A 10,644-nucleotide genomic window follows, 5' to 3' on the forward strand; every position below is an offset into this window, starting at 1 on the left:
GCCTGTGACCAGCTGTAAATGACGCCATCAAAAGTGCCACTTGTCTGTAGGGGTCTTGGGGTCAAGATCTTTATTGGAAGTTTGATATATAAACATACAAATATATGTGCAGACTAAAATCCATGAATATCACAATGACATGAGACACATTAGTAGTAAAGAACAAAGAAAAAATGAACAACAATATAACAGAAACAACAAGGAGCAAACTGTACGAGGTTTGATAATTCACCATGGGGTTGCAGCGTGTAATACCACTTGTCAAGTCAAGTAAATACGTTATTTGTGCAGAAATTAAATCCTTCAAATATTTGCAAATTTGTTAGGAATTTGGAGATTCTCATTTTGTGTGAGTAAAGCTTGCCGATTCGTAACATCGGGTTGCTAACAACGACGTATCAATGTGACACGCAAATCTTGTAAATGAGCGAACACCGTTTAGTGCAGTGACGCGTCGTTATGACATCACCGACAGCCACCTCGTCCATCCCCAATTTTAAAAGCCCAAAAGAAAACTGAAACAAAGTGAGCAAGTGCTACCAGCTAAGACGCAGTAGACTCAGCGAAAGTCAGGACACGCTCGTCGTTCTGAATTAGTGCGGCCGTTTGGCACCTCGGACTGACGCCCTGCAGGTGTCTCTGCCCGTCCGTCCGTCCTTCCGTCGTCCGTCATTCCGCGTTAATTGTCTACGTCGTCCACGCGCTGCACGCGCCCACGATCAGCCGCGATCAGCCACCTGATCATGTGAGGGCGTCCAAGGCGTCAGGGCCACGTCATCGTCACCAGAAGCCAACCTGTTTAGCTTTCTCTTTGCCTAACTACTTTTGTTGGCTTTCCTCTGCTCACATGGATTGGTTCACCTCTTTAGCAGCGTGTATTGTCCTCCTGTGGATTTTCTGCTTTGTAGACGGTAAGACGCATTTATTTTTCTATCTATTGGACGGAATGTAACGTTGCCAAGTGACAGGTTGGGAAAAGGACAGAAGTTGGCCATTTGTGCATACAATCAGGAGCAGCTTCTCCCACTAACACAACATTTGAATGTAGTTTCATTTCTGGATGCAGAGCAGCATTAGGGTTAGTTCTTTTGACTTCGCTTTACCTGGTATCAACCTTGCTTCTCGACTTCGTACTTCCGCTTTTGCTTTAGTGTGGTAGGATGAAATTACATTTGCTCCAATTGCGACCTCATCATCATGTGCATAAACACATTTATTTCGTCAAAACTGAGGCAAGCCATGTCGTTTTCGTGATTTTCTATTTAAAATGTCATATTTCAGTAAAAGGATTTTTTTCCCTTTCGGGCTGCGGAAATCATTTGTCGAGGATTAACTGGGGCTCCTCTTTTGCTCAATTAAAACAGTACAGACTGTGGAATAAGTTCAAAGGTGAAACGTGAAGATGATTTTTTTACCATCAGAAAACAAAAACATCGACACGTTGGTTCACGTTTTGTCCTGTACATTTCCAAAATCTCAATCAATTAATCCGTCAATCAAAATTTCAAGTGGGATTGGCCAAACCTCTGTCTTTTTTTGTTTTGTTACATCGCGTCGTCATCTGTGGAGGTTGGAAAACTAACGAGCCTATTTATTTTGACGAGGGAGTAGAAAGTCCAGAGGTGACGGCCAAGACGCTTGGTGGCAGTGATTTTCCCCGTTTTTGCTATGACTGAACTTTGCGGTCCAACGATGTGCTTTGCGTGACTTGACACGAGACATTAATGCTCTCCGACATTAGTCACCGCATCAGATTAGGCTCCGATTTGACCGGGCCACTTCCTAATCTCTCCTTTCTCGGCCAGGCAACGCCGTGCTGGAGCTGCGTCTGCTCTTCCACGCCCTCACCAAGGCGGCGTGCCACCTGTACCTGGCCCTGTTGCCCCTGCGCCGCGCCGCCGCCCACTTCAGCGACTGCGCGCGCCATCTCCTGGCCGGCGGCCGGCAGCGGGGCCCGGCTTGCGCGCCGCCGCCGCCGGCGCCGACGGGCCGCGCCTGCACGCTGCACCTGCTGGAGGGCGCCTGCGTGCTGTGCGAGACCATGCCCAACCTGATGGCGGCGGCGCTGAGCGTGGGCGCCGCGCTGTGCCACGGGCTGCAGGGTGCCGCCTACGTGCTGGCGGCCACGCTGCGCGCCATCCAGCTCAACCTCTTCTCGCAGATGAACGGCGAGCGCGAGCGCTGGGACAAGGAGCGCCACCGCGCCAAGGAAAGCGAGAAGAGGCTCAACTCCAAAGTGCTGGAGTACATCTCCGTCTTTTGCCAGGACCCCGTCAGCGCCCTGCGGATCAAGGTGGACGTGCCGCCCGTGTACAGATAATCCCCGGCACGGCCCGCCCGCCCGATGCTCACTTAGGTACACCTGCTGGGGGGGCGGGGGGGGGGGGGTGTCGGGGGGAGCGCCGCCTTTGCAAATACAATTCTCAGCTGTACAACGCTCACAAGTGTTCCAATAATGAACGGCCCCCTGAAAAGGTTTATAATTGCCAATAGATGCCACAAGATGGCAGCAAAGCTAAACTACTTTTGGCGGAAGGAAGCTCCTCAACTCAATTCTACGTAGTTCCTTATTTCCTCCTCCTTAAAAGTTTTCTTGCTTTGGACTGAGCCCCCAAAAAGACCCCAAAGTCTTTGTGAGTCGTGTACAAGGGCTGTCAGAAAAGTTGTGCGGACGGTTGCTTTTGCAAATAAGATCTGGAATCCATGCGGACATTTTGGCGGCGCAGGTGTACCTAGCATAGTGTCGGGTGGCTCGGCTCATTGGTACTCAACGCGGCCTTTTAACTGCAGTGCGGCTGGCTCGCTCGCTCGCTCGCTCGCTCGCTCGGCAGTGATGAACCGTGAACTTTGCCCTCCGGTTCTCGCTCGCTGTTGTTGAAGGAGATGATGACGTCCGAATGAAAACAAAGAAAAAAGATGGTTCATCCATGGTGCATTTTGTTATGCCTCTTTTACATGTATTGATATGCAAAGCAGTTGAAAAAATAAAATTCTCAAACACAAGCGTTCTGGATTCCTTCTGATCTTTGACATCGGGCCTCCCGAGCTATACATGCAAATGAATGAATTGATAACTCTGCGTGGAATAAAAACACGACCTTTATTCTTTGGATATCGCAACTTCATTCTGGTGATATTCCAAATTATGTCTCATTTTACAATATATGCATTTTTACTTTTCACCACTCCTCCATCCAAAATGTAGCATATAAAAGGCATAGTCTGAAAGTTAATCCAACAGTTTTTTGAGCAGAATCACGGACGCTACGCGGATGTCTTCCGATCCCTTCTGACAAGGCGCTTGAAGAAGAACACAGAGGGTGGGGGGTGGGGTCGGGGGGGGGTCAAGCGGAGGTGAGAGCGCAAATGCGGTCCGAGTGCCGAGGCTGGACGCGTTCCAGCGGAGACTAAAGTCTTGCGTCAGGTTCAGTCTGGAGCATCTGCGGACGGATTTGCCCAGCTAGAGACGAGGAAAACACGAGTGCCGTTACAAGCCGAGCAGCAATCGACGCAACCGCGTCCGGTCAAGCCCAGGGGACAAAAGCACCTCGACGCCACCAACGTCATTTTCACAGGCAAGACCCAAATGCTCACCATGCGTACCACCGCCCGCACTGTTTATTCCCAAAGTCTGCGCAAACTCTCGATTCGGATACAGCGCCGTAAATAAACTTTGCGCTGCGATAAAAGCAGGCTCGACTCTTTCCGCTTTACCCGTCCTTACAGAGTGCGCCTTGTATTCGTCTGACGGCGTCCTTGTCCACACTGTACGCCTTCTCTGACCTGTAAACGGCAAACACGGCAAAACGGTCAAGCGGGCTGCAGACCAAATGAGCTTAGAAGCCAAACAGGTTTTCCCGCCGGCTAATCTCATTACTCACGCCTTCAACTTTGTCACAGCCGCCAGCCTCCTGAGGGCCGCCAGGACGTTCTTCTGGACGTCGGACGAGAGGGCCTCGTAGGTGCGGAGCCGGCCTGCCGACGGGGACCCGAGAGGAGGACGGCTTCAGCTCGCCCGCGCCGAGGACGGCTTCGGCTCGTTCCTCGGCGCGGGCGGACCGCAGCCGTCGCGCTCTCACCTGAGAGGATGAGCTCGGTGGCCAGACTCCTGGCGGCGGCTAGGAAGTCCCGCTCGCTGATCACGGGAGCGGCCAGCTCGCCGAGGAACCGCATCACGACCTCGACGACAAACCCGCCAATCAAAGCCAAACCTTCAGCCCAAAAGTCATCCGTGCGTTCGCTGGCGTGTCAAAGGCTAAGTGTACCAGGTAGGAGTCCAGGAAGGGCTTCAGAAGCGCCCGCAGGAAAGACAGCACCTCGGCGCCGCCTCCCTCGGACGCCGTCGCTTCCTGCGAGGCGCTGGCGTCCAGGGCGCCGCATCGCCTCAAGAGGTGGCGCGCCTCCTCGAAGTCCTGAAAGCACACGGTGGCTTCAAACGCTGCCTTTCAGCAGGGCTGCCAGGTGGCAAACCCATGTGCCAAAAGTCCACATGGAAAACATCGAGTGGGGCACCGCCCCCAATGCCGTCTCCATCGCGCTCCCGACAAATACGAGTATGTTGCTGCACGATATGTTTGGCTTTCCCTGAATCGCGCATGTGTCAGAAACACCACATATACCATGGAAAGCAATTTGACACTTCTGCGGGGTGCGGCGGGGCGGCGCCCCCGGTGCTTCGTTAGTCGCTACTCGCCGGTCGGACGGCCCGCCGCAACGAGACGAGGCGATTCAACCGTTTACCTCGTCAGCTTCCCCAGGAATAAAGATGAATTCATTTCCGAAGACGTCCCGGAGGAAGCGGAAGGTCGCGAAGATCTCATCTGCCGTGACACGAGGGCATGGTCCCAACCCACGTTACCATGGTGACCAGCGAGGCGTTCGGCCTCCGTACGAACGCTCACCTCTGCGGCCGCTTCCAGAAAGACTCAAGGCCGTGGCCAGCAGGGCCGGCCGCACAAAAAGGTGCAGCGACTGGTTGCGGTAGGACGCCATCATCAACACGGGCGCCGCCATCTTGGCCACGCCCGCCTCTGCGCCGACCCCTCCCGCCTCCTCCGCGAGCAGGAAGACGCGTTGCGCCCGGAGGCGAACCGAGGCCGAATGGAGAGCCACGGCCGACGACATCACCTCCGCATCGGGGACGTGTCCTGCAGCGGCGCCGATTGAAACAAAAGTCATACGTGATCGCTTTTCACAATACGCGAAAAAATGGGATCCGTAGGCTGTCATGCGACACAACCGTGACAAGTCAAATCATTCCTGGAGCCGGCAGCATCGAGCAATTTGTTGAGAAAACGTCGTGGGTGAGGTTGGGAGCAATGAGCCTGTTTGGATTGAGGAGCGGAGAGTTCGGATCTCTTCAGTTCAAGTCAAAGGGCACCCAAACATAAAGTCACCTACTTAAAAGTAACAAGGTACTCGTGAACGTCTGTGAGATCTGAGACGAGATGGTCGAGAGGGTCCCTCTTGGGATCAGCGCGCTAATCCCGGCCAATTTGCCCTAAGTGAGTGCGAATGCTTGTGCCAACTCACATTCATCTAATCTGTCTGATCTGGCTCAAAGCCGCAAAGTGTCCTGAACGCCCACAGCGCGCCCGCGCCCCCGCCCGCGCCCCCGCCCGCGCCCCCGCCCCCCTTCCTTTTTGAAGGCATGAACGTTGTGGCGAGCACGTTTGCCTCACAGTTCAGAGGCTTAGCGTTTGAATGTGGACTTTGTGTTTGTTTGCACGGCTACAGTCTGTCGAAATTGCCTATTCGTGCCACAAGAGGGCACTGGAGCGCTCCTTTCCTACTTGACAGGACTTGCTGCTAAATTGTCACATTTTACCATTCCAATATTTGAGCCGGAGCAGGACTTTAAAGTTTTGCCGCCGAATGGTTTAGGTGCTGAATCCATTCAAGGAAGTAAAAAAAACCAATAGGGCTCTGAGGTCTGCTGACTGGGGTCAATGAGTGGAGCCCAGAGTATTTCTTCACTTTCCGCTTCTAGGTTTTCAGCTCTTTTGTTTGTAAATGCTTTTCAATGTTTTATTTTTGACGATGTGAGGCACATTGAGTTACCTGGAGTATGAAATGTGCTATCGGAATGAAAGCGCCTGGCCATTTTCATTTTGCTTGATTTAAAATGAGCAAGCGTGCCGTGCCGCCCAGCGGTGGGTTCTTTGTGTTCAGACCGTCAAATGGCTGATTGGAACAGGTGCGCTTGTTGAAAGGAAAGGCTTCCGAGGGCTCCTTTGGACCCACCGGGCCAGCTGAGCCGCGCCCCGAAGCTCAGCGCCAACTTCTTCAACCAGAGCGTGCGGTGGGCCAGGCGTGGCCAAGGCAGGCCCGTTTGCGTCAGGACCGAGGGGGGCCACTGCAGCAGCAGGCAGGCCATGAGGGACCACGGGCTGCTGAAGGAACCCCGCTCTTGGATGCGAACTATCAGATGAGCCAGCCGGCTCAGGCGAGCCTGCGTCTCCGCTGAGGGCAGCTCGGGAACTTCTCTGCGGAAACAACAAACAAGGAGAAATGGTGAGTATGCAAAGATTGAGACGGGAGGAAGACGTATAGCAAGCTTGTTGATGTGTGGAATACACGATTGAGAGGTATTGACAAAATCCATATGCAATATTCTTGTATAAAGTACCCGAACGCGATACTACTACTACTACTACTACTTTTTTCCCCTTCCTTTTAACCCCAGCACCATCTTGGAGGGCACTGCCCCACTTGTCCCAAAGGCATGGACATCCAGGTCATAATCACTACGCTGTATTAAAATTGAAACGATATCAAATGCGTAAATTGGACAGAAACACAAAATTCACCACGGGAAGGGCAGTGCCCCACTTGCCCCCCCTTGCCCACAACAAGGCCACAACAAGTCTGCCTGTTTCCTTCCCACGCGCCGCGAGTTGTGGCCATCGGCAGCCTGCGTATGAATGTGCTGAACTGGCGTTTGATTTCATTGCATTGTCAAAGACTGACATCATTCGTCGCGCCCAATGGCGGCGGGACTCACGTGGATACGCGCGGCTCCATCTTCCCTCGACAAAGTTGTCGGGCCGACATGGGCCGACCAAAGTTGACGTACATGCGGCCGTAATTCTCACGTAGGACCCTGGCGGCCTTCAGCAGACCCTGCGGACCAGAACCCGACCTCAGGTGACCTTCCGGTGACTGCGCCGATGTGAGCGCCACCGAGGAGAACCCGATGAAGGTGACGCACCAGGGTGCTCTCTTTGGGCTTGGGGATGCCCAGGAGCTCGCGGGCTAGCAGGGATTCTTCGAGAAGCCGGTCGTAGCTCAAGCTGATAGGAACCAAGGTCACGTCGTCAACCTCGCCTTTAAAGTAGGGATCCAGCACCATCTGCAACATACCTGCGCTCGCGCGCACGCACACACGCGCGCACACCCCCACGCGCACACAGAGTTGTGTGTGCCTTGGGCCGTATATGCGAGGCGAGTGGGGCGGTGCCCTACCTGATTGAACATTTCCTGCTATCTTTCCTGCTATCATTTCTGATTTTCGGAAAACTCAAAAGACTGAACCAAACACAGACTATATGATAGTGATTACCAATTTCATTTGGGGCTTGAAATGAATGATCCTTTGAACAAAAGACGTAGCCGATGTTAACAGCATCCTGAGGACATGTTTAAGGCAAAAGAATAAGTACGACTTGGGCCATTATCTTAAGCAGGTAACAATACAGGGTAGTCATGAAATGAGGACCTTATCAAGTTGGGCACTGCCCGACTGCGTGACTTAAAAAACAAAACAAAACGGTATATATCTATACAGAGTAGCGCTTCGACTGTGACCTTCGTTTCAAAAAAAAAGAAGTTCAGCTACGTTCATTGACTCACCTAACTTGGGCGTCAAGGATTTTAGTGAGCGACTCCGAAAGCCTTCAATGTAAAATTCCACCGGCGCGAATCCTGTCTATGGAAAATACGTCAATCCAATAGAGTGCATTTGTACACACTCACTGCTTAGAACGGAAACCCGTCCTACCCTGACCAAGCGTCGAACATATTCCGACAGCACTTGACAGTACAGCCTGTCGGAGGCGATGTCGCGTCGAATGTAGAAAGCGCCGCAGCGCCGCAGCATCTCGCCCATCAACTTCATCCCGGCCAGAGCTACAGGTACACGTTGCGCACAGGAGGCAAGAAGCAGCGATGCTCAGTCTCTACTTGGATGTTGATCACAGTGGCCATTTTGCATGAAGGGCAAATGTGGGAGTCCCCCGCCAAATCCAGAAGTACGATGTATTTGGGGGGGGGAAAGCCATTTCATTTTTCAAATGGGTAGAAGTAGGGGCAAGTACAGCAGTGCCCCATTGACTTTTTTATGTCATACATAGCGCTTGAATGTGAGCCTTGAAGGGCTCCCATCATGCATGAGGCCAAAAAAATGACCGCGCACGCAGGTGACGGCTGGTAACTTGAAAAAGGTTCAAATCGGGGCACGCTTACTTACCCAGTCCAGAAGCAATGACGGGTAGCGGGATGTCGTAGGTAAACATAATGTAGGAGATGACTAAAAAGTCGGTGTAGCTCCTGTGGTTGGGCAACAGGACGACGGGCGCCTCCCGCACCACCTGCCGAAGCTGCAAAGTGCAAAATGTTTCAAAGAGAGCGCCAAAAAGGAAAATGAACTCGCCGCAAATGTAGCGACCGTGCGCAGCGCGTCCATGTTGACGTAGATGCCGGAGTAGATGCGCTTGAGCACTTTGCTGAGCATGAAGCCCATCAGACGCACGAAGCCCAGCTGCAGATTTTGGGACATCTCCTCCAAAATGGCGGCCGCCTGCGCTCTCACCGCCTCCGGTGGCGACCCCGTCTCCATGGCAACCTGGGGAACACGCCGGATCGGAAACACAAATCCCACCTCGGTTTCTTTAACCTGACAAAAACAACGCTGGCAATTTCTTTTTTTTGGAAGGATTTCTGCATAGATCGGGGGCGTAAGCCCACCTCGACCATCACGAGGCGTACATCGTGGGAGGCCAGCACGGCCGCGTTGAGTTGGCTGACGGAGAAGGGCTTTGCCCCTCTGTAGGGGTGGGGCCTGAAGGTCCTGAGGGCGTGGCCTATGTCACTGCTCCGCCTCCTTGCCTCCAATATGTCCACCATGTCCTCCTCCTCCTCCTCCTCCTCCTCCTGAAGGCCTAGTCGCACATACTTCCAATGCTGGCAGTCACCACATCATTGATACTTTATATTTAAGACAGAGTAGGGATTTGCTTGTGACCATTACGTATTTACAAAGGGGCAAGTGAGGGAGTGCCCCACTAAACCCCAAAAATGGCATGCAGGTAAACCAAGTGACATGTTATGCCAATACCATTTTTCTGTATTTATTACAGAACCACAATTCAATCGCAACCTTCAAGTGTAATTAGCCTACCGGTGCAAGTGGGGCTGCGCCCTGCCAGCTCCGGTCCATTATGCCGTGGTGAAAAACGCTTGTTGCTCTCTTTTCAATTTACGTATTTTACTTTCCAAAATGAATACGGCAATGATGATTAGCTCGTGATCTTAACGTGTGCCCGAAGCAGATCGAGTGCACAATGGGTCAAGAATACAACTTGATATATTACATTTTTTTTTTTTTTATAGTTGCTACAGAGTAGTGACGCCAAGTATTGTTGGTCCTAAGAAAAAGAAGAAAAAAAAAAAAGCTGCAGCCTGCTATAAAACAATACTTTCTCTGAACAATGAATTTACCGCCACCGTCTAGTGAGGCGCAAGACAAGAGGTGCGCGTCACTCAAGTTAATGAATGAAACCTGAAACGACAGAAACGGCACTACAGATCAAAACAGCAGCAATAGAAAAGTACGTATATACGAAAGCCGGCAAAACAGCGCCATCTTCGTGTGAAGGTGCCTAGCGTGTGGTTGCATGTTCCCACTGACGTGCTCGTGCTGTACGTGTGAGACGATCGACGCATGTTCAAACGTATTCATTGAAGCGTTTACGTGCGGCGCACATGGAGGAAATTGCACGTCTGTCAGCAAGGGCTCTAAAGGAGTTGTCCACAAAAGACTCAATGTGTTGAAGCATGCAGAAGCAACGACCAACGTGCCTTCTCCTTACCGTGTTTTCCATCTCTTGGTGGCCGTCCAGTGAGTCTCGTCGAAGCCAACTCGGTACCGCTGCCGAATCCTCCCTGTGGGATATATTGCGCAACTCGACCCAAAATACACACAAACACTTGAAGGCGGCAAAAGTCACGCTAAAACTGTGCAGGATGCCAGCACGCCTTCCGCATTCTGTGAAAGGGTCGCTGACTCGTATCCTTTCACTTTCGGTTTTAGCTGTTGTTGCCCTTGAAGCACTCGCCCCCTTACGTTCATCTACGTTCAATTTGACGTTGACATTGACATTTACGTTCAACTTTTCGGCGGTTTTTCTAGATTCATTGCAGTCTATGGTTAGAAAATGGCAAAATGCAGTCATTGTTATTCCAGCCTCCCCCAAAACTACCAAACCATTGTAATGTATCGTTTGGCCATGGAAAAATTAACACTAATTAACAAATATTCTTTATAAAATCAAGCAGCATAGTGACATAATTAAATAGAATGTAAAGAGTTCAACCATTGTTGTCACAGTTTGTTTCACTGTAGTGGTCAATGTGCTGCGCCTTCTG

General features: G+C 51.8%; 2 protein-coding genes across 4 annotated transcripts; one reads left to right on the forward strand and one right to left on the reverse strand.

Annotated features, from left to right (window-relative positions):
- Positions 1–55: 55 nt before the first annotated feature.
- On the reverse strand, positions 56–10,565 carry gnpat2 (glyceronephosphate O-acyltransferase 2). Of its 3 annotated transcripts, none has more exons than XM_086018385.1 (16): positions 10,089–10,565; positions 8,986–9,180; positions 8,666–8,842; positions 8,468–8,597; positions 8,000–8,127; positions 7,852–7,927; positions 7,211–7,362; positions 7,004–7,122; positions 6,244–6,485; positions 4,902–5,147; positions 4,741–4,820; positions 4,266–4,412; positions 4,080–4,179; positions 3,882–3,975; positions 3,725–3,783; positions 56–2,868 (listed from the first exon to the last, which is right to left on the reverse strand). In XM_086018385.1, the coding sequence occupies exons 1-16, from the start codon at positions 10,449–10,451 to the stop codon at positions 2,768–2,770; spliced, it is 2,409 nt and encodes an 802-aa protein (XP_085874511.1). In that variant the 5' UTR covers positions 10,452–10,565; the 3' UTR covers positions 56–2,767. The 3 variants fall into 3 exon arrangements, with proteins under 3 accessions (XP_085874511.1, XP_085874510.1, XP_085874512.1); XM_086018384.1 differs by having other exon boundaries at positions 8,965–9,180; positions 10,089–10,552; XM_086018386.1 differs by lacking the exon at positions 56–2,868 and adding an exon at positions 3,082–3,460 and having other exon boundaries at positions 8,965–9,180; positions 10,089–10,384.
- LOC147128610 (uncharacterized) lies at positions 506–3,003 on the forward strand. Its single transcript, XM_086018442.1, has 2 exons — positions 506–911; positions 1,806–3,003. The coding sequence occupies exons 1-2, from the start codon at positions 848–850 to the stop codon at positions 2,318–2,320; spliced, it is 579 nt and encodes a 192-aa protein (XP_085874568.1). The 5' UTR covers positions 506–847; the 3' UTR covers positions 2,321–3,003.
- Positions 10,566–10,644: the final 79 nt, after the last annotated feature.

Source organism: Filicampus tigris, chromosome 20 (genome assembly GCF_054856515.1).
Source record: "Filicampus tigris isolate MCC_2025a chromosome 20, RoL_Ftig_1.0, whole genome shotgun sequence".
Classification (NCBI taxonomy): Eukaryota; Metazoa; Chordata; class Actinopteri; order Syngnathiformes; family Syngnathidae; genus Filicampus; species Filicampus tigris.